Genomic DNA, 22,420 nt, shown 5'->3' with positions numbered 1-22,420 from the left:
AGTGGCTCGGGTGGTTGATGTCCTTGATGATCTTTATGGCCTTCCTGTGACATCGGGTGGTGTAGGTGTCCTGGAGGGCAGGTAGTTTGCCCCCGGTGATGTGTTGTGCAGACCTCACTACCCTCTGGAGAGCCTTACGGTTGAGGGCGGTGCAGTTGCCATACCAGGCGGTGATACAGCCCGCCAGGATGCTCTCGATTGTGCATCTGTAGAAGTTTGTGAGTGCTTTTGGTGACAAGCCGAATTTCTTCAGCCTCCTGAGGTTGAAGAGGCGCTGCTGCGCCTTCTTCACGATGCTGTCTGTGTGAGTGGACCAATTCAGTTTGTCTGTGATGTGTATGCCGAGGAACTTAAAACTTGCTACCCTCTCCACTACTGTTCCATCGATGTGGATAGGGGGGTGTTCCCTCTGCTGTTTCCTGAAGTCCACAATCATCTCCTTAGTTTTGTTGACGTTGAGTGTGAGGTTGTTTTCCTGACTGGGGTGAACGTTCACCTTCCAACAGGACAACGACCCAAACCACATCTCTGGAGAGAACATCTCTGGAGAGACCTGAAAATAGCGGTGCAGCGACGCTCCTCATCCAACCAGACAGAGCTTTAGAGGATCTGCAGAGAAGAATGGGAGAAACTCCCCAAATACAGGTGTGCAAAGCATGTAGCGTCATACCCAATAAGACTCGAGGCTGTAATTGCTGCCAAAGGTGCTTCAACAAAGTACTGAGTACTTGTGTATTTTTTTAAAGATACATTTGGAAACATTTCTAAAAATCTCATTATGGGGTATTGTGCGCAGATTGATGAGGGAGGAAAACGATTAAATCCATTTTAGAATAACGCTGTAACGTAACAAAATGTGGAAAAGTCAAGGGGTCCGAATACTTTCCGAATGCACTGTACATCAAGCTTATGTAATGTACTGGTAAACCATACATACAGTTGCTGAATTACAGTTCCTCGCTGCTTTTACCATACATGTAACTATTTTACACCAATTACACTCCCAAATAAGATGCCAACACCAATAAACGGTACAGTAGCTGCCTTGTGGAGATGGGAGATCCATCATTGACAGATAACACAGTATATGCAGGCCCTCAAAGCACACCACAACACACACCACCCTTATATTGGCGATGACAGAACAAATACAGCCACGGCAAAGGAGATTAAGATGTGCGTCTGTCTTGATTCTTCTTGACAGTCAAATGAATTCTGGGCAGTGGGTGGAAGCCTTCCCACTAGGGACAGAGTTGTGGAGATGGAGAGAGGGAGGGATGGGTGGATGGATGGATGGATAGATAGAGGGAGGGAGGAAGGAAGAGAGTGAGAGAGAGCGAGATGGATAGAGGTAGACCTAGATCACAAAGAGATGCCCTCCCATGACGGATATAGATGGGGGGGGGGGGGGGGCGAAGGGATGGGAGGGATCACTCACTGCTGTGACTGCTAGGGATGAGGTCCCGGTCGGGGATGAAGAGCTTGTATCCGTAGTGTTTCTCCAGAACATCTGGGAGGATCTCCAGAGCAAACTGCTCCTCTTCACTGGAGCCCCTGTTCATCGAATCCAGCTCCACTTTGGTGTAGGACAAATATGCATCATACTCCTTGTTGTCTGTGGGTGAAGAGACAAAGACAAAGAGACAGTTTTCTGTTACCAAATGAGAATTCTAGATGAATATGAGTATGACATGACATAGTTGTTTAACAACAAAAATGCTGTATGTCTCTATTGTGAATGTATAGCAAGGGGATCTATCCTAGAAAGTGACAACCATGTCATATAAATGTGAAACTTAAATCCTAAAACAAAGAAGTGTGGATACAGACAACTATGGGATAAGTGGCCAGAATGGTAAGTAATTCTGTGTCACTAAAATAAGGAGCATCAGCTCTAGTTCTCATGAATTTCAAACAGATACTTTTTTCTCTCGCATGAATCCTTAATACGGTGAGAATACCGCTTTTGTTACAGTCTCCGGGGGCGCTGAGAGCTGTGACTGACCTTTTCCCTGCTCTGAGAATCTCACTGGGTGGGCTATAGGCCCAGAACTGGTCGCGTAGGACACACCCAGCCCAGCCCCAGGTGACACACACTCACCGTCCTCTGTCTCGTCGCTCCCAAAGTGCCTCCGGTAGCAGAGCATGATCTCCACATTGTAGCACTTGTAGATGGCCGTGAAGAAGCCCAGAAGAAGCAGGATGGCCCCTAGTCCACCAGCCAGCTCTAGCCTGTACATGTCTGGTACAGGAGATAGAGACAGAACAGAAAGATAGATATGATACATGTCTGGTAGAGAACAAATATAAACATACAGAGAGTGATATATGAAGAGTCTGAGGAGAAACAGAGAAATAAGACACTTACTGCCACAACATACTAACATTACTCAAGACATTTTCCCCTACCACAATTCCTCTGTATCTTTCTACTAAAGAGTGTTTTCGTTGCAATGTCAACAGAAGCTTACGTTCACAGGTCTTGGGGGCCTATAGGGTTCAATTAAGTCATTTCCAAGTGTTCTGTGAGGAAATACTGCATGCAGAACCAAGCATTCATCTGAATTGAGTTCAATTGAACTGTCATATATATTCTTTATGAGAAACACAGCAGAAAGACAGAGATATGAGAACATTTCTTCGTTCTATGCTTTCACACGCAATATTGAAGGTGTGTGCGTGCGTACGTGTGTATGAAAGGGGGCCGAGGGGGTGCAAAACTAGCTATAATCGTTCATGTTTGCTCTGCTGCCATTCACCAAATATGAGCCATAAATCTTAGCTGCAGTCACTCCAGATGATAGCAGCATAATTTCTCATCCTGCATCTGTCAGACATTACACTATCTGTCGGGCCACTCGTCACTGACACACAGCACTCGGGTACTTGGTAGGTTGGTGTGTGAACGCACTCATCTGTGAAATCATAAACCCTTTAAGAAGAGAGGGATGATGGGTCGGTGTGCCATTTCCTTATACATTCTGTTTTTATCAAAACAGGTATATGTCCTATTGAGCTAAACCACTTCAGCAATCTGGGCCTATATTCATACAGCATCTCAGAGCAGAAGTGTTGATATAGGATCTATAGGCTAAACTGATCCTAGATCAGCGCTCCTACTCTGAGATGCTTTATGAACAGGGGCCCTGTAGTCATCCCTGTGAAACCACAATTCAGCTGCAGTTGAACAATACAAGGAGGTTCCATGCCATTCACTACAAGCATTACTCTAACATCCCACACGTATACAACACAGATCAATACTGTGAGTAGAGCCCTCAATGTTTATGCTTGATTATAATGTGCTCCTCCATTATGTTGCATGTGTTCTGTCATGTGTTCTATGGGCCGTGATGATTAGTGTTTAGCCCAGTGAGCAGTGGCCAGTAGAGGTCTCTGTAGCCTCACTCCAAGACCAGACAGTGTAGAACACAGGACCACTCATTCCTTCTCATGGAGAAACCTGAACTGAACTAAACTGATGTCCAAAGTAATAGTACAGTTCTGTACTTCCTACTAATACTTAAATACTGAATATTCATGACACTCATTTGCTGAGCAATATTTCAAAACTGGAGCGGTAAGGATTTCTCATGTTTTATGGGGAATTAAATATTTATGGACCAAATATTTGGATGCATTTTTTACCCCAACACTGATCTACTTGTCTGATCTAGTCTGTGCTGCCCTACATGCTATTTGTTTACATATTTTCCTCAATTTTAATGGCTATCAAAATTATACAGTACACTGTATGCTGACGAACCTAAAGTTAATAGGTACAAATTACGCTGTTTTCCTCATTCATGGCTATATGAATGTGCTCGAGGGTCTGAAATGCATTTTTGAATGAATTGTTTTCCTTGTGAAACGAGACACTTAAGCCACAACAATGCCTTGAGATGATGACTCAGCTCTTTGGGAGGTTAGGAGGGCATTTGGGATGAATCTTTCATGAAATATTGTAACATAAAATACATAAGTATTATATTTGATTCCATTAGACTAATTTTGCCCTTTTGTGACCTGCTACAATACTATGTTGGTGCATACGAAGCAGACAATTCACAGTTGTAGTTTTTCATTGTGCTGAGGCTATGAAACATACATTTGCTCTCAGCCAAAATCTAGTTTACAATGCACTTATAAAGCTGTGACTCAAGCATATCTGCCTTTCCAAGACAAAGAGAAACGGGGATCAAAGTCTGCTGTCTGCAAACTCATGCTCTTTCAGTACTCATGGTTTTCACTACCTACCTAGCAACATGCATCTCCATACGATCGCTTCCTAAATGTATTTCTCCAAATATACATCTCAGTTTAGCCAGGTTCCTTACCTTTACCCTCATTGAATGATACATATAGAATGACACAGTATTATTAGACAAATTTGGCAGGAGGAAATGGGGTTTTAATTAGTCACTGCCCAAATGGGAAACGGAGATAATGCTCTCACCCCTAATTGACTGTTACTTGCACGAATACTATGTGACAATGGTACCCCCTGTCTCCTCTGACCAATCTTAGGCTGAGTCTGAACTAAATTAACTGCTTAGCATGAGTCAGAGGTTGTGCTCCTCCCTACGCATAATCAGAGAAAGAGAGGGAGGGAGGGAGGGAGGGAGAAAGTGGGGGCAGAGAGAAAGAAAAAGGGGGAGGGAAGAAGGAAGGGAGAGAGTGAGAAAGAGAGGGAGAGAGCAAGAGCGGGAGAGGGAAAAGGAGAGTGAGGGGGGGGGGGTGAGAAATGCAGAAAAATAGTAAAAGAGAGATAGAAAGGCAGATAAAGACAGAGATATAAAGGCAGATAAAGACAGAGATAGAGAGATAGGGAGAGGGACACTGTCAGTGTCTCTCAGTGATCCTTGGGTGTTTACCCTCCTCTACTTAACCACTCCTCTGGAAGGACAGAACCAGAAGAAGGAAGGTCGTCATTAGTTGTGGCTTTAATCACCTGTCCCATTAGAAGAGACACAGCGGGACACCCCCCTCCAGGAGGGGATGGCGAGGGAGGTGGGATGGCGCTGAGGCCTGACGTTGCACCGCCGCACCCCTCCCCAGGGAGACATTACCCATAATCTGTTAGCCTAAAGTGTTGCTGTCATAGCAGCAGCTTAGGCAGAAGCAGCAGTTTTGAGGCCAAGCATACCTTTCTTCTGCAGGATGGCGCTGCCACTCCTCCGCCCGATATGATTCTCCACAAAGCAGGTGTAGTTGCCCAGGTCCGTCTCCTCCACCGCATCAAAGGTTAGGGACAGCTCCACCTCTTTCTCCCCTAGATACTCCTTCAACACCCTGTGTAGAGGAGGAGGAGGACGAGAGAGAGACAGACCTCAGGGGTGGTGCCATAGCCCGGAGCATAGAAGATCCTACTTAGATCCTACTTAGCAGGACTCTGCCCCGGAGTCCTGCTGTTGACTTTTGCCATTAGAGTCGAGCTGGAGAGCACGCACGCACGCACGCACGCACGCACGCACACACGCACACACACACACACACACACACAGCATGCAGATGCCAGCGAGCATGCGGTCTGTGTATATGTGTACATATACACACACTAGTGCTGTTATTGTGAAGTGAAATCCTCTAGGAGTAACAACGGCTCAGCCGCGAAGTGGTAGGCCACTCAAGCTCACAGAACGGGACCGCCAAGTGCTGAAGCACATACAAATTGTCTGTCCTCGGTTGCAACACTCACTACCGAGTTCCAAACTGCCTCTGGGAGCAACGTCAGCACTAGAACTGTTAGGAGCTTTATGAAATGGGTTTCCATGTCCGAGCAGGCGCACACAAGCCTAAGATCACCATGCACAATGCTAAGCATCGGCTGGAATGGTGTAAAGCTCACGCCATTGGAGCAGTGGAGACACGTTCTCTGGAGTGATGAATCACGCTTCACCAGGTGGCAGTCCGATGGATGAATATGGGTTTGGCAGATGCCAGGAGAACGCTACCTGCCCGAATGCATAGTGCCAACTGTAAAGTTTGTTGGAGGAGGAATAATGGTCTTGGGCTGTTTTTCATAGTTCGGTCTAGGTCTCTTAGTTCCAGTGAAGGTACATCTTAACGCTACAGCATACAATGACATTATAGACGATTCTGTGCTTCCAACTTTGTGCAACAGTTTGGGGAAGGCCCTTTCCTGTTTTAGCATGACAATACTCAAAGCAAAGCAAGGTCCATAAAGAAATGGTTTGTCGAGATCGGTGTAAAAGAACTTGACTGGCCTGCACAGAGCCCTGATCTCAAATCCATCGAACACCTTTGGGATGAATTGCGAGCCAGGCCTAATCGCCCAACATCAGCCCCCGACCTCACTAATGCTATTGTGGCTGAATGTAAGTCCCCACACCAATGTTCCAACATTTGATGAAAAGTCTTCCTAGAAGCAGCAAAGGGTGGACCCACTCCATATGATTTTGCCCATGATTTTGGAATGAGATGTTCGAAAAGCAGGTGTCCACATACATTTAAACTACATTTTTCACAATTCTTGACATTCTTGACATCCTAGTAAAAATTCAATTTCATAGGTCAGTTAGGATCACCACTTTATTGTAAGAATGTGAAATGTCAGAATAATAGTAGAGAGAATGATTTATTTCAGCTTTTATTTCTTTCATCACATTCCCAGTGGGTCAGACGTTTACATACACTCAATTAGTATTTGGTAGCATTGCCTTTAAATTGAAGCTTAAATCAGAAGCTTCTAAAGTCATGACATCATTTTCTGGAATTTTCCAAGTTGTTTAAAGGCAATGTCAACTTAGTGAATGTAAACTGGAATTGTGATACAGTGAAATATAAGTGAAATAATCTGTCTGTAAACAATTGTTGGAACAATTACTTGTGTCATGCACAAAGTAGATGTCCTAACCGACTTGCCAAAACTATGGTTTGTTAATAAGAAATTTGTGGAGTGGTTGAAAAACAAGTTTTAATGACTCCAACCTAAGTGTGTGTAAACTTCCGACTGTATGTATGTATGTTTGTTTGTTTGTATGTGCGTATCCTTATGCTTCACCCTCCCACCCCTCACCCTTTCTAGCCTCATCTCGCAGCCTGGGTTGGCCTGTGTCACGTGGTCTTGTATGTTTATCCAGGGAGAGCTGGGAGGCTGGCGGCCTGACGGCCCAGGCCTGGCTGATGGGGCGTTCTATGGCAACTTGCTTGCTGTGCGGAGGGGAGGTTGGAGGGTCTGTCAGGCTTGGATTGACTTGTGGTGCTGCCGGTCCGCAGGATGGCGAACGGGGGTTATTCGTGGTAATCCCCGTCTCGGGCCAAATCCATGGCCCATTGCCAGCAGATTGATGTGTCTCGGCAGTGCGGGGGCTGAGCTGTCACGGCTCAGGGAGGAGGGAGGTACGGGGGAGTGAGGGAGGGATGGGGGAGTGAGGGACAGGGGCCATGTGGGCGACACTGCGGCATCCGAACCTGTACATCTATGTTAGGAAGGAGGACGTGCTTCTAGTGGGGGAAAGGAGGCGATGGTGTAATTAGTGGTGGTGTTAGTGAGCCTGCTGCCTGGCAGTGTTCCTCCGCTTGGCTGGAGGAAAACAAAACCGGAGCAGAGGAGACATGGTCAGTCTGCGGCGTTAAAAAAAACTCTCCCCCACAGGAGCACTTCAACTCCTCCACCCCAAAATACAGAGCAGCTCTTTGCAGTGTCAGTGGGAACGACTGATGTGATGCTCGGCTCTGACAGGCGATTTGTGCAGTGTGAGAGGTCATTCTGAATGACGAGCCACTTGCTAAAACTCTCCAGAATATTCACAGTCGGACACACGCATACGTTTACGCACATCCTCACAAACACCCACGAGCACACAGGCACACACGTGCAGACAAAGACAGACAGAGACACATGTGCATGCCCGTGCGCGAGCACGCACACACAAAACACACACATGCACACTCTCTCTCTCTCCATCTCTCTCTCCCTCTGTCTCAGATTGCATTGGAGCGCTGAAAGAAACTGGGTCAGAGCATTTTACTGCACTAACCTGACCCGGACTTCTTTGTATGAATTCCCAAACATATTTATCCTGAAAACTGGCACAGCCTTTGTTCTTAGGGTTTATTAGACCCTCTTAAATAAGCAGCCTTTCCTACTCTCCCTTCTTAGTCATAATTCTGGGCCGTTCACCAATATTGAGGCAGACGGAAAATTACAGTCTGCCTGTCAACAAATTATAACTCTTCACTGTATCTCCTCTGTCTCAACCCCCTTTGACCATTCAAGTGCTTTTATCTGCTTTTCATAATTAATTTCAGTATCTTCCCGCTCTCATCTGTACAGCTGTAGACATCCAGCCTTGTTTGGTTAGTAAGAGAGAAAAATTGGTTGGTTTTGTTTTGGTCGTGTGTGGTGGCAGTTACAGGCATTGTTCCTAGCCAGTCCAGGGAGAAGACACTGGATGTTGATAGGAGCGGGAGCCAGGAGTAACGTTAGATAGCAGATGTCTAATTGTAGAGGTGGGCTCTGGTGTGGAGGAGTCAGTTCAGTTGTTTTGAAATCCATTGTGTACTTTATGACTCTGAAATGCTTCTCTCTACTCCAGGCTGGGGAGTTGAGAGACTTTTATTTGTAATTTAGTAGTATTGGTTCAATTTACACGACAGCTTTATGTGGTAATTACTAGCTTCCTTCTCTTTGTGGAGATCAACGTTTCCAACAAGAGGAGGAGCTCTCACTCTTACCACTTTCAATGGTAGCAGTCTGCTTTTGTTAAATTAATGTTACATGATTTCTCATTGTACGAGTGAAGATTTTGCTTCTGCCCCTTTAGACTGTAGTACAAATCCTGGGGCTGATATTGAAGCAGAACTCCCCCCTGCCGATGGAGGTATTATAAGCTGTCAGTCATAGTTAATACCTCACACTGGACAGCACAGGATGTGGCCGCTGGCACATCACACTCCTAATGACTCCTGATGATGTTTCACACCCACAAGACATTACTCCACAGACCTAAAGGGGATAATATTGGGGAGGATGTTTTTTTTCCTTCCTACAAGTAACACTGTCAGTCACATCCACTCTAGTATCTGTATGTAAGCAGAAACTACAATGTCCACCATCAGAAAAATAAAAACAGGAAAAGTTTGCAGTGATAGATACAGTACCTGACTTCACTTTCTTTAATGTGGCCTGCCAGCTCCTCCACAAACTTCTCCCCTTTCATCCAGTAGATGATAGGTCTGGACTCCCCGCTGTAGCCGAAGAAGGCCTTACAGTCCAGACTGAGGGGCATACCTGGAATGACAAGGAAGGAAGGACAGCAACATACTGGTCAGCGTTTATTTGAGAGGACTGAGGAAAGCACACACAGGTACACACACAGGTACACACACACACACAGGTACACACACACAGGTACACACACACACACACACACACACACACACACACACACACACACACACACACACACACACACACACACACACACACACACACACACACACACACACACACACAGGGCCGTAACAAGGGTTTGAGTTTAAATGAGGCCCGGAAAGGGGGCAGGGGATTTTCTGAAAGTTGTAGCTCATTTACTGCATTTCTATACAACTAAAACAGTTCAGAAAATGCTATTTGGAGAACAGCAAAAAAATGCTAAAATTACCCCAGCCATTATCACCTTGGCTGCTGTAGGTTCATTCACCTCAGTTGATCTACAAACACATAGCCTATTATCTGTACAATTGTAATGGCATACCCCTGAAAGGGGGAAAATATGATAAATGATTCACACTGCCACATGGCATCAGCGAATGTTCAGTCAGTTGTAATGATGTTTTGCATAAAATCATAAACTCTTTACATAATATCTATTTTCTCAAAATACAAAGTGTTCACGTTTGTATTCCTAGGCATGATTAATCAAGCTCCGCACAAACAGACATCAATGGAGCACACAGAGGTTATACGGACATGCCTGGTGCCCAAACTGATGACGTATGTCGCATAGCGAGAATAGAATTGAGACCAATGTATTCGGTTCAGTCAGTTGACCTGATGCGCCCTTTCCAGCTAGTTTATGTTTGTGGCTAGAAACTTGAGTTAGAATTTGAAACTTATCTGCCGAAGTTGGGACTTTTTTTCATACCGGTCTTGACGGCATCCCTAGCCGCGTACTCAGAGCATGCGCAGACCAGCTGGCTGGTGTGTTTATGGATATATTCAATCTCTCCCTATCCCAGTCTGCTGTTCCCAACGCTTCAAGATGGCCAACACCATTGTTCCTGTACGCAAGAAGGCAAAGGTACCTGAACTAAATGACTATCGCCACATAGCACTCACTTCTGTCATTATGAAGTGCTTTGAGAGGCTAGTCAAGGATCAAATCACTTCCACCTTACCTGTCACCCTAGACCCACTTAAAATGTACTTACCACCCCAATAGGTTCACAAACGATGCAATCGCCATAACACTGCACACTGCCCTATCCCATCTGGACAAGAGGAATATCTATGTAAGAATGTTGTTCACTTACTATAGCTCAGCATTCAACACCATAGTACCCTCCAAGCTCATCATTAAGCTTGAGGCCCTGGGTCGCAACCCCGCCATGTGGAATTGGGTCCTGGACTTCCTGACTGGCCGCTCCCAAGTGGTGAAGGTACGAAACAACATCTCCACTTCGCTGATCCTCAACACTGGGGCCCCAAAAGGGTGCGTTCTCAGCCCCCTCCTGTATTCCCTGTTCACCCATGACCGCTTGGCCATGCACTCCTCCAACACAATCATCAAGTTTGCACACGACACAACAGTAGTAGGCTTGATTACCAACAATTACGAGACAGCCTACAGGGAGGTGTCAGTGTGGTGTCAGCAAAACAACCTCTCACTCAACGTCAACAAAACAAAGGACTTGATAGTGGACTTCAGGAAACAGCAGAGGGAGCACCCCCCTATCTACATCGACGGCACAGTGGTGGAGAAGGTGGAAACTGAAATGGTCCACTCACACAGACAGTGTGGAGCAGGCGCAACAGCACCTCTTCAACCTCAGGAGGCTGAAGAAATATAGCTTGTCATCTAAAACCCTCACAAACTTTTACAGATGCACAATTGAGAGCATCCTGTCGGGCTGTATCACCACTTGGTACGGAAACTGCACTGCCCGCAACTGCAAGGCTCTCCAGAGGGTAGTGAGGTCTGCACAACGCATCACCGGGGGCAAACTACCTGCCCTCCAGCACACCTACAGCACCTGATCTCACAGGAAGGCCAAAAAGATCATCAAGGACAACAACCACCCGAGCCACTGCCTGTTCACCCCACTACCATCCAGAACGAGAAGTCAGTACAGGTGCATCAAAGCTGGGACCAAGAGACTGAAAAACAGCTTCTATCTCAAGGCCATCAGTCTGTTAAACAGCCATCACTAACACAGAGAGGCTGCTGCCTATATACAGACTTGAAATCACTGGTCACTTTAATAATGCCACTTTAATAATGTTTACATATTTTGCATTATTCATCTCATATGCATATACTGTATTTTATACCATCAAGACGAGGACATTCTGTGTTCTAGGAGAGTCCTAGGCAACGTAGATAGTCATTCAGTTTTAAACGGTTCTTTTAAGCTTTGAGAATCTCATTTCATGGTTCTAATGAAGTGAAATGCATTTCATTTTTGTTGCCTATGCCACTTTGTCATTGCTCATCCATATATTTATGCAATTGTTGCAATGCCCATTACTAGCCTGTTCAACCTCTCTTTCGTATCGTCTGAGATCCCCAAAGATTGGAAAGCTGCCGCGGTCATCCCCCTCTTCAAAGGGGGAGACACTCTAGAACCAAACTGTTACAGACCTATATCTATCCTATCCTGCCTTTCTAAGGTCTTCAAAAGCCAAGTTAACAAACAGATCACCGACCATTTCGAATCCCACCGTACCTTCTCCGCTATGCAATCTGGTTTCCGAGCTGGTCATGGGTGCACCTCAGCCACGCTCAAGGTCCTAAACAATATCATAACCGCCATCGATAAGAGACAATACTAGGCAGCTGTATTCATCAACCTGGCCAAGGCTTTCGACTCTGTCAATCCCCACATTCATATCGGCAGACTCAACAGCCTTGCTTTCTCAAATTACTGCCTCGCCTGGTACACCAACTACTTCTCAGACAGAGTTCAGTGTGTCAAATCGGAGGGCCTGTTGTCCCGACCTCTGGCAGTCTCTATGGGGGTGCCACAGGGTTCAATTCTCGGGCTGACTCTTTTCTCTGTATATATCAATGATGTCGCGCTTGCTGCTGGTGATTTTCTGATCCACCTCTATGCACACAATTCTGTATACTTCTGGCCCTTCTTTGGACAAGCTTCAATGCCATACAACTCTCCTTCCGTGGCCTCCAACTGCTCTTAAATGCAAGTAAAACAAAATGCATGCTCTTCAACCGATCGCTGCCCGCACCTGCCCGCCCGTCCAGCATCACTATTCTGACTTAGAATATGTGGACAACTACAAATACCTAGGTGCCTGGTTAGACTGTAAACTCTCCTTCCAGACTCACATTAAGCATCCCCAATCCAAAATTAAATCTAGAATCGGCTTCCTATTTCACAACAAAGCATCCTTCACTCATGTTGTCAAACATACCCTCGTAAAACTGACTATCCTGCCGATCCTTGACTTCAGCGATTTCATTTACAAAATAGCCTCCAACACTCTACTCAGCAAATTGGATGCAGTCTATCACAGTGACATCCGTTCTGTCACCAAAGCCCCATATACTACTCACCACTGCGACCTGTATGCTCTCGTTGGCTGGCCCTCGCTTCATATTCATCGCCAAACCCACTGGCTCCAGGTCATCTATAAGTCTTTGCTAGGTTAAGTCCCACCTTATCTCAGCTCACTGTTCACCATAGAGGCACCCACCCGTAGCACGCGCTCCAGCAGGTATATTTCACTGGTCACCCACAAAGCCAATTCCTACTTTGGCCACCTTTCCTTCCAGTTCTCTGATGCCAATGACTGGAACGAATTGCAAAAATCACTGAAGCTGGAGACTCATATCTCCCTCTCTAACTTTAAGCACCAGCGGTCAGAGCAGCTCACAGATCACTGCTCCTGTACATAGCCCATCTGTAAATAGCCCATCCAACTACCTCCTCCCCATACTGTTATTTCTTTTTTTGCTCCTTTGCACCCCAGTATCTCTACTTGCACATTCATCTTCTGCACATCTATCACTCCAGTGTTTAATTGCTCAATTGTAATTATTATCCACTATGGTCTATTTATTGCCTTATCTTACCCCATTTGCACACACTATACATAGACTTGTTCTATTGTGTTATTGACTGTACGTTTGTTTATTCCATGTGTAACTCTGTGTTGTTGTTTGTGTCGCACTGCTTTGCTTTATCTTGGCCAGGTCGCAGTTGTAAATGAGAACTTGTTCTCAACTGGCCTACCTGGTTAAATAAAGGTGAAATCCTTTTAATTTAAAAAGAATTATGTATATACTCTTATTCCATTCCTTTACTTACATGTGTGTCTATTAGGTAGTTGTTGTGGAATTGTTAGATTACATGTTAGATATTGCTGCACTGTTGGAACGAGAAGCACAAGCATTTCGCTACACTCGCAATAACATCTGCTAACCATGTGTATGTGACCAATAAAATTTGATTTGATTTTCTGTGAACATCACTACAATAAGTGTGCTTTAGTTGTCACCCAGGCCTGATATTGGCTACACTATCTAGCTACTTCACCTTTACTGCACAGCATGTGGGAGTAAAGGACACTGTGCCAAGTGTGTTTGTGTTGGCAGCTTGCGAAGCAAAATCTACCCATTGAGCAATATTGTCTGCTTTGTTGTTTGTTGCTTTGTTGCATTGAAGGTCCCCAAGAACAGTGGCCTCCAGCATTCTTAAATGGAAGAAGTTGGGAACCAACAAGGCTCTTCCTAGAGCTGGCCGCCTGGTCAAACTGAGCAATCAGGGGAGAAGGGCATTGGTCAGGGAGGTGACCAAGAACCCGCTGATCACTCTGACAGAGCGCCAGAGTTCTCCTGTGGAGATGGGAGAACCTTCCATAAGGACAACTATCTCTGCAGCACTTCAGGCCTTTATCGAAGAGTGGCCAGACGGAAGCCACTGCTCAAAAAAAGGGACATTATTGCCCGCTTGGAGTTTGCCAAAAGGCACCTTCTGTAAAGAACTCTGGCCATGAGAAACAAGATTCTCTGGTCTGATAAAACCCAGATTGAACTCTTTGGCCTGAATGCCTAGTGTTAAGTCTGGAGGAAACCTGCCACCGTCAATATGGTAAAGCATGGTGGTGACAGCATCACGCTATGGGGGATGCTTTTCAGCATTATGGACTGGGAGACTAGTCAGGATCAAGGGAAAGATGAACGGAGCAAAGTACAGAGAGATCCTTGATGAAAACCTGCTCCAGAGCGCTCAGGACCTCAGACTGGGGCGAAGGTTCCCCTTTCAACAGGACAACGACCCTAAGCACACAGCCAAGACAATGCAGGAGAGGCTTCGGGACAAGTCTCTGAATGTCCTTGAGTGGCCCAGCCAGAGCCCGGACTTGAACCCGATCAAACATCTCTGGAGACACCTGAAAATAGCTGTGCAGCAACGCTCCCCATCCAACCTGACAGAGCTTGAGAGGATCTGCAGAGAAGAACTGGAGAAGCTCCCCAAATACAGTTGTGCCAAGCTTGTAGCTTCATACCAAAGAAGACTCGAGGCTGTAATCGCTGCCAAAGGGGCTTCAACAAAGTACTACAGTAAGTACTTATGTAAATGTGATTAAAAAAATGTATATACATTTGGAAAAATTGATAGAAACCTGTTTTTGATATGTCATTATGGGGTATTGTATGTAGATTGATGAGGGAAAAAAACAATTGAATAATTTTTAGAATAAGGCTGTAACGTAACAATGTAGAAAACATCAAGGGGTCTGAATACTTTCTATAAACTACTATTTTTTTGAGGGGGGGGGGGGGGGGGGGTGTCTGTAGACACAACAGGAGTCGCAGCACGGTTTTAAAATTACCTCATGTTTCAACCCCTCGGGATGTGCCATGAGAGGGCCTTGTGACCTTGTGAACATAATGAACAAACCACTTTTCATGTTTCCACTTGTTCGGAAAAAGGCGAAATTAGAACTCAGTCAGATCAAGAATATGAACGATTTGTACAACGCTGGGAGCAATATTTAGTTAACCAGTAATTTATTTTCTTTATTGTGTACAAAATATATATTTGGATTATTATATTTTCTTTTTCAGTGTCCTCATATGTAGTTACGGCCCTACACACACACACACACACACGCACCCACTTACACATACACTCCAAATTCCATCCCAAACTCCCTCAAAACCACAGCCCATCTAAAACATTGTCAACTTCACTGAACAAATATATAAATGCAACATGAAACAATTTCAATGATTTGACTGACTTACAGTTCATATAAGGAAATCAGTCAATTTAAATACATTTATTAGGCCGTAATGTATAGATTTCACATGACTGGCAATACAGATATGGGTCTGTTGGTCACAGATACAATATATACACAAAAGTATGTGGACACCCCTTCAAATTTGTGGATTTGGCTATTTCAGCCACACCTGTTGCTGGCAGGTGTATAAAATCGAGCACACAGCCATGCAATTCTCATAGACAAACATTAGAATGGCCTTACTGAAGAGCTCAATGACTTTCACTTTGGCACCGTTATAGGATGCCACCTTTCCAACAAGTCATTTAGTCCAATTTTTGACCTGCTAGAGCTGCCCCGGTCAACTGTAAGCACTGTTATTGTGAAGTGGAAATGTCTAGGAGCAACAAGTGCGTAGCGCGTAAGAATCATCTGTAGCACTCACTACCGAGTTCCAAACTGCCTCTGGAAGCAACGTCAGCACAAGAACTGTTCGTCAGGAGCTTCATGAAGTGGGTTTCCATGGCCGAGCAGCCGCACACAAGCCTAAGATCATCATGGGCAATACCAAGCATTGGCCGGTGTGGTGGAAAGCTTGTCCCCATTGGACTCTGGAGCAGTAGAAACGCGTTCTCTGGAGTGATGAATCACACTTCTCCATCTGCCAGTCCGACAGATGAATATCTGAATTTGGCGAGATAGGTGTGGAAGAACTTGATTAGCCTGAAAAGAGCCCTGACTTCAACTCAACACCTTTGGGATGAATTGTAACGCTGACTGCGAGCCAGGCCTAATCGCCCAACATCAGTGCCCGACCTCACTAATGTTAGTGGCTGAATGGAAGCAAGTCCCCGCAGACATATTCCAACATCTAGTGGAAAGCCTTCCCAGAAGAGTTGAGGCTGTTAGAGCAGCAAATGGGGGACCAACTCCATTTTAATGCCCATAATTTTGGAATGAGATGTTCGACGAGCAGATGTCCACATACTTTTGGTTGTGTAGTGTACCTTAAAAGGTTATGGTGTGGATCAGAAAACCAGCCAGTATCTGGTGTGACGATAATTTGCCTCACATATCTCCTTCGCATAGAGTTGATCAGGCTGTTGATTGTGGCCTGTGGAATGTTGTTGACCCAGAGCATCCCAAACATGCTCAATGGGTGAAATGTCTGGTGAGTATACAGGCCATGGAAGAACTAGGACATTTGCAGCTTCCAGGAATTATGTGACAAGGGGACATGGGGCTGTCCATTATCATGCTGAAACATGATGTGATGGGCCTCAGGATCTCGTCACGCTATCTCGGTGCATTCAAATTGCCATTGATAAAATGCAATTGTGTTTGTTGCCCATACCATAACCCCACCGCCAACATGTGGCACTCTGTTCATAACGTTGACAGCAAACCGCTCACCTACACTATGCCATAAACAGTTTGTGCTGAAAATCCTTGGTTGTGCAGTTTCATCAGTTTCATCAGGTGTCCGGGTGGCTGGTCTCAGATGATCCCGCAGGGGAAGAAGCCGGATGTGGAGCTCCTGAGCTGGCGTGGTTACACGTGACCTGCGGTTGTGAGGCCGGTTGGACGTACTGCCAAATTCTCTAAAACGTTGATGGAGGCTGCTTATGGTAGAGAAATTAAAATTCAATTCTGTGGCAACCGCTCTGGTGGACATTCCTGCAGTCAGTATGCCAATTGAATGCTTCCTTAAACTTGATACATCTGTGGCATTGTGTTGTATGACAAATCTGCACCTTTTAGAGTGGCTTTGTATTGTCCCCAGCACAAGGTGCACCTTTGTAATGATTGAGCTGTTTAATCAACTTCTTGATATGCCACACTTGTCAGTACAATGGATTATCTTGGCAAAGGAGAAATGCTGACTAACAAGGATGTAAACTAATTTCTGCACATTTGAGATATGGACAACATTTGTGCATTTCAAACATTTCTGTGATCTTTTATTTCAGCTCATGAAACTTGAGACTAACACTTTACATGTTGCATTTTATATTTTTGTTCAGTGTAAAGCCACTACCCATTGCAAATAACCCACCGCATTCCCCCATCCTAGCAACACATGATGGTGGGTCAGCAACATCACAGGCTGGGTGTGTGATCAGTTGGAGAAGTAGTTTAGTTTATTGAGTGCAGGCTAAGTGCCCCCTGGCATCACAGAGAAAAATCTGCTGCATCCATCCAGCCCAGGGGTGTCTACAGAAACACAGGCCGTCGGTTGGTTCCAAACACCATGTGTATGACAATCTACAGTAATCCCTGGTTCCCGACTGTCAGCCTGTGCTGGATGTTAGCGTGGTGGCACTGCCAGAAATCAAAGGCTAAGATTAGGCTACTCGGATGATCCAAGAAAACAAGCTTTTGTAGTAAAATAAATGATTTTAACCATCGGTCTACACCTGCCTGTCCCCTCCACCACCCGTCAGTCAACCCCCCTCCCCCCAGGCTGTTTGAGGAAGCATCACTTTGGGTTTTGCAACTTTGTTTTCGGCAGCGGAGTGTGTGTGTGTGTGTGTGAGTGTGTTTTCTCTCCCCATGTTCACAAAGCTATAGGCAAATGAGGTGTGGCAGGTTAGTCTTTGCCGATGGCTCCGAAGGTTTTACAAGGTAGCAAAAGCGGTCACAGGTCAAGTCGTTTGAATAAACATCAGAATCAACATGACTTTGTGATGTAGAAGTGACAGCTCCGAGAGAGGTCTGGAGACTGATGATCTGTGCAGCTATCTGGAACCTGTCGTTAATGGCAACCATAACCATGAACAACCCTTAAAAACAATTATCTCTCTCTCTCTCACCCTGCATTGTGAACTAACCATGTGAGGCCCATTTTGCTTCAGAGAATGAGGGAATATTTGAAAATGTGCCATTTCCATATGTTTGAAATGGTGCTCTGTTTTTGCTGTGGTATTGTTGCATGGGAACAATTCCTCTGTATTTCTTCTGTGTTTCTGCCACTCTCTCCAGGTGGACAAAGCCACATCTCCTGTACCTCCAGATGTGCTGATTAAATGCAAATATTTTTGAAAGGCTCATTTGACTACTCAACAGCTTTACTAACAAATACGATAAAGGATCCTCTCAGTTTGCCTCCCAAATGGCACCCTATTCCCTATAGGGCCCCTGGGGCTCTGGTCAAAAGTAGTGCACTATGTAGGAAATAGGTCGCCATTTGGGATGTAGCCTCAGACTGACATTAGAGGAAATATTACAGAGAGGTTTTAAAAGAGGATAGTTAGGAAGAATCAAGCCAGTGAAAGAGGATGAGTGGGACCCCAGCAGTGAACACATCACACAATGGGCTCTGCTGATATTCACTGCGGCACTTACAGTGCCTTGCGAAAGTATTCGGCCCCCTTGAACTTTGCGACCTTTTGCCACATTTCAGGCTTCAAACATAAAGATATAAAACTGTATTTTTTTGTGAAGAATCAACAACAAGTGGGACACAATCATGAAGTGGAACGACATTTATTGGATATTTCAAACTTTTTTAACAAATCAAAAACTGAAAAATTGGGCGTGCAAAATTATTCAGCCCCTTTCAGTGCAGCAAACTCTCTCCAGAAGTTCAGTGAGGATCTCTGAATGATCCAATGTTGACCTAAATGACTAATGATGATAAATACAATCCACCTGTGTGTAATCAAGTCTCCGTATAAATGCACCTGCACTGTGATAGTCTCAGAGGTCTGTTAAAAGCGCAGAGAGCATCATGAAGAACAAGGAACACAACAGGCAGGTCCGAGATACTGTTGTGAAGAAGTTTAAAGCCGGATTTGGATACAAAAAGATTTCCCAAGCTTTAAACATCCCAAGGAGCACTGTGCAAGCGATAATATTGAAATGGAAGGAGTATCAGACCACTGCAAATCTACCAAGACCTGGCCGTCCCTCTAAGACTGATCAGAGATGCAGCCAAGAGGCCCATGATCATTCTGGATGAACTGCAGAGATCTACAGCTGAGGTGGGAGACTCTGTCCATAGGACAACAATCAGTCATATATTGCACAAATCTGGCCTTTATGGAAGAGTGGCAAGAAGAAAGCCATTTCTTAAAGATATCCATAAAAAGTGTCGTTTAAAGTTTGCCACAAGCCACCTGGGAGACACACCAAACATGTGGAAGAAGGTGCTCTGGTCAGATGAAACCAAAATTGAACTTTTTGGCAACAATGCAAAACGTTATGTTTGGCGTAAAAGCAACACAGCTGAACACACCATCCCCACTGTCAAACATGGTGGTGGCAGCATCATGGTTTGGGCCTGCTTTTCTTCAGCAGGGACAGGGAAGATGGTTAAAATTGATGGGAAGATGGATGGAGCCAAATACAGGACCATTCTGGAAGAAAACCTGATGGAGTCTGCAAAAGACCTGAGACTGGGACGGAGATTTGTCTTCCAACAAGACAATGATCCAAAACATAAAGCAAAATCTACAATGGAATGGTTCAAAAATAAACATATCCAGGTGTTAGAATGGCCAAGTCAAAGTCCAGACCTGAATCCAATCGAGAATCTGTGGAAAGAACTGAAAACTGCTGTTCACAAATGCTCTCCATCCAACCTCACTGAGCTCGAGCTGTTTTGCAAGGAGGAATGGGAAAAGAATTCAGTCTCTCGATGTGCAAAACTGATAGAGACATACCCCAAGCGACTTACAGCTGTAATCGCAGCTAAAGGTGGCGCTACAAAGTATTAACTTAAGGGGGCTGAATAATTTTGCACGCCCAATTTTTCAGTTTTTGATTTGTTAAAAAAGTTTGAAATATCCAATAAATGTCGTTCCACTTCATGATTGTGTCCCACTTGTTGTTGATTCTTCACAAAAAAAATGCAGTTTTATATCTTTATGTTTGAAGCCTGAAATGTGGCAAAAGGTCTAAAAGTTCAAGGGGGCCGAATACTTTCGCAAGGCACTGTACAAGGCGGGAGATGATTAGTTACTTACAACATTATGGAATTTACTCTTATTTTGTCTGATGGGCAAACAACAGTCAAAGTATAGGGCACTCTAAGAAAAAAGGGTTCCAAACGGGTTCTGCACCAGTACCCAAGGGAGAACACTTTTTCCATTCCAGCTATAACTCTTTTGGGTTCCATGTAGAACCCTCTGTGGAAAGGGTTCTTTATGGAACCCAAAAGGGTTCTACCTGGAACCAAAAGGGTTTCTTTAAATGGTTCTCCTATGGGGACTGCTAATGAACCCTTTTTGGTTCTAGATAGTACCGTTTTGGTTCCAGGTAGAATAAAGAGTGTAAGACCAAATCATTTATAATCACTGTAGAGCACACATTTATGCTACTTATTTATTTGATTGTGAGAATAGAGGTGTGGATGCTAAACATGATGAAGTGCTTTGAAGTACAATACTGATAGAGGAATGAACATCCTGCCAAGACGTGCTGCTGCCAACAAATCCAAACAAGCCCTTTTCATTGTGTTCTTTCAGTGTGTGGGAAGATCTGTTCAACTGCAGCTTCCTAAAAATTGAAAAGTAATATAGCACTGTTGTCGATGGTACAGTAGATGGCAAAGGGTGTGGAATGAATGGATACATTTGCAATATTTTTCAATCTTTACCATCACGAAGCAACTATTTCAGATAATTGAAATTTGATATTTTAAATAAAATCCTGGAGGAATGGATAGAGAAGATCACAATGGCTGCAACACCTCTTAATCACCTTGGTTAATGAGCAGACCCACTAATTCCACCTCTAAATATTTTGCCACCACATTAGCTAAATTGAATCCTGGGGAGTGCCCTGTTAACGCCGAAGAATAAATTATTGGGGCTGGGCGGTGTGCCTAGAAAACGTTTGCCAATGGAGCGATTCTAACACACTAAGACGAGGTTGATGATTTTAATAACCGTAACAGGGTGAGAACACGGCGGTCAAATCCTCTAGGCCCTTCCATGGACCACAACGCACAATAATTGCAAACACATCAGGCTATTTAACCGCTGGGTCCTCTACGTATTCTAGAACAATATCCATTCCAAAATGGAACCCTCTTTATACTGTACTACTGCATTGATGACTGTCTGCCTCATGCATGGGCCACTATGAGCACTATGAGCACACAATAGCATAAGCACAGCAGGTCTTTAATCAAACACTGCACAGTGCAGCTGTGTTTCAGGTCTCGCAGGCGCCAACCAACTCATATTTTTTAATATTTTTTTGACAGGATTTTGTAAAGTCTAATTCTCCCCTTAAGGTAGCCTTTGCCACTCCAATATTCTATCTGAGAGAGAGAGAGAGAGAGAGAGAGAGAGAGAGAGAGAGAGAGAGAGAGAGAGAGAGAGAGAGAGAGAGAGAGAGAGAGAGAGAATGAATGAATGAATTGTGCAACTCTTGTCTCCCTCTGCAATTATTTTTGCCCATGTAACAATCTGTCACAATGCCGAGGTGTTAAAATTCAACCGCTGTTAACAACCAGTCCTTATTTGAAATGGGGAGTCATGCCGAGAGAGAGAGGATGAAGACCGCTGATGGTGCCAATACCTCCAAGATGACTCATTAATACAATCTGTTGATGACTGCAATCTGCATAATCATTGCTATCAATATAATGATGAGATATTAACATCCAATTTAATGGCCTTGGCCGCATTAAATGCTAAATTAAGACAGACCATTTTATTGCTCGTCGTGGACCTTAGTGCAGTGACGCTCATAATGTTCACTGTAATGTTTTCTCTCTGCATACTGTAACATAAAACTGTTTATTGATCAGTTCTATGATGTCTATGTCCGAGTATCTTTTTTGCATTTGAGTACCATTTTACATAGAGGGATACTAAGGATAGCTTTACTGCATTTTTAGCATATAGTCAGTAAAAATTGCTGCCATATACACTGAGCGTACAAAACATTAAGAACACCTGCTCATGTCACTTGTTAAATCCACTTCAATCAGTGTAGATGAAGGGGAGGAGAAAGGTTAAAGAAGGATATTTA

The 22,420-nt window shown here is 44.6% G+C and overlaps 1 protein-coding gene across 1 annotated transcript in view; it reads right to left on the bottom strand.

Annotated features, from left to right (window-relative positions):
* The window catches only part of LOC110488551 (X-linked interleukin-1 receptor accessory protein-like 2), a 318,635-nt gene that overhangs the window by 6,796 nt on the left and 289,419 nt on the right, over nucleotides 1-22,420 (bottom strand). Inside the window, exons 7-10 of the mRNA XM_036942676.2 lie at nucleotides 9,127-9,256; nucleotides 5,147-5,292; nucleotides 2,102-2,242; nucleotides 1,439-1,615 (exon numbers count right to left, since the gene is read on the bottom strand). Of these exons, the coding sequence (XP_036798571.1) occupies nucleotides 1,439-1,615; nucleotides 2,102-2,242; nucleotides 5,147-5,292; nucleotides 9,127-9,256 (594 nt within the window). The remainder of the gene's footprint in view (nucleotides 1-1,438; nucleotides 1,616-2,101; nucleotides 2,243-5,146; nucleotides 5,293-9,126; nucleotides 9,257-22,420) is intronic.

The sequence above is a fragment of the Oncorhynchus mykiss genome, chromosome 14 (assembly GCF_057628025.1).
Source record: "Oncorhynchus mykiss isolate SJ-2025 chromosome 14, ASM5762802v1, whole genome shotgun sequence".
Classification (NCBI taxonomy): Eukaryota; Metazoa; Chordata; class Actinopteri; order Salmoniformes; family Salmonidae; genus Oncorhynchus; species Oncorhynchus mykiss.
The sequence above is the reverse complement of the archived record's forward strand: the minus strand, read 5'-3'. Positions and strand labels throughout refer to the sequence as shown.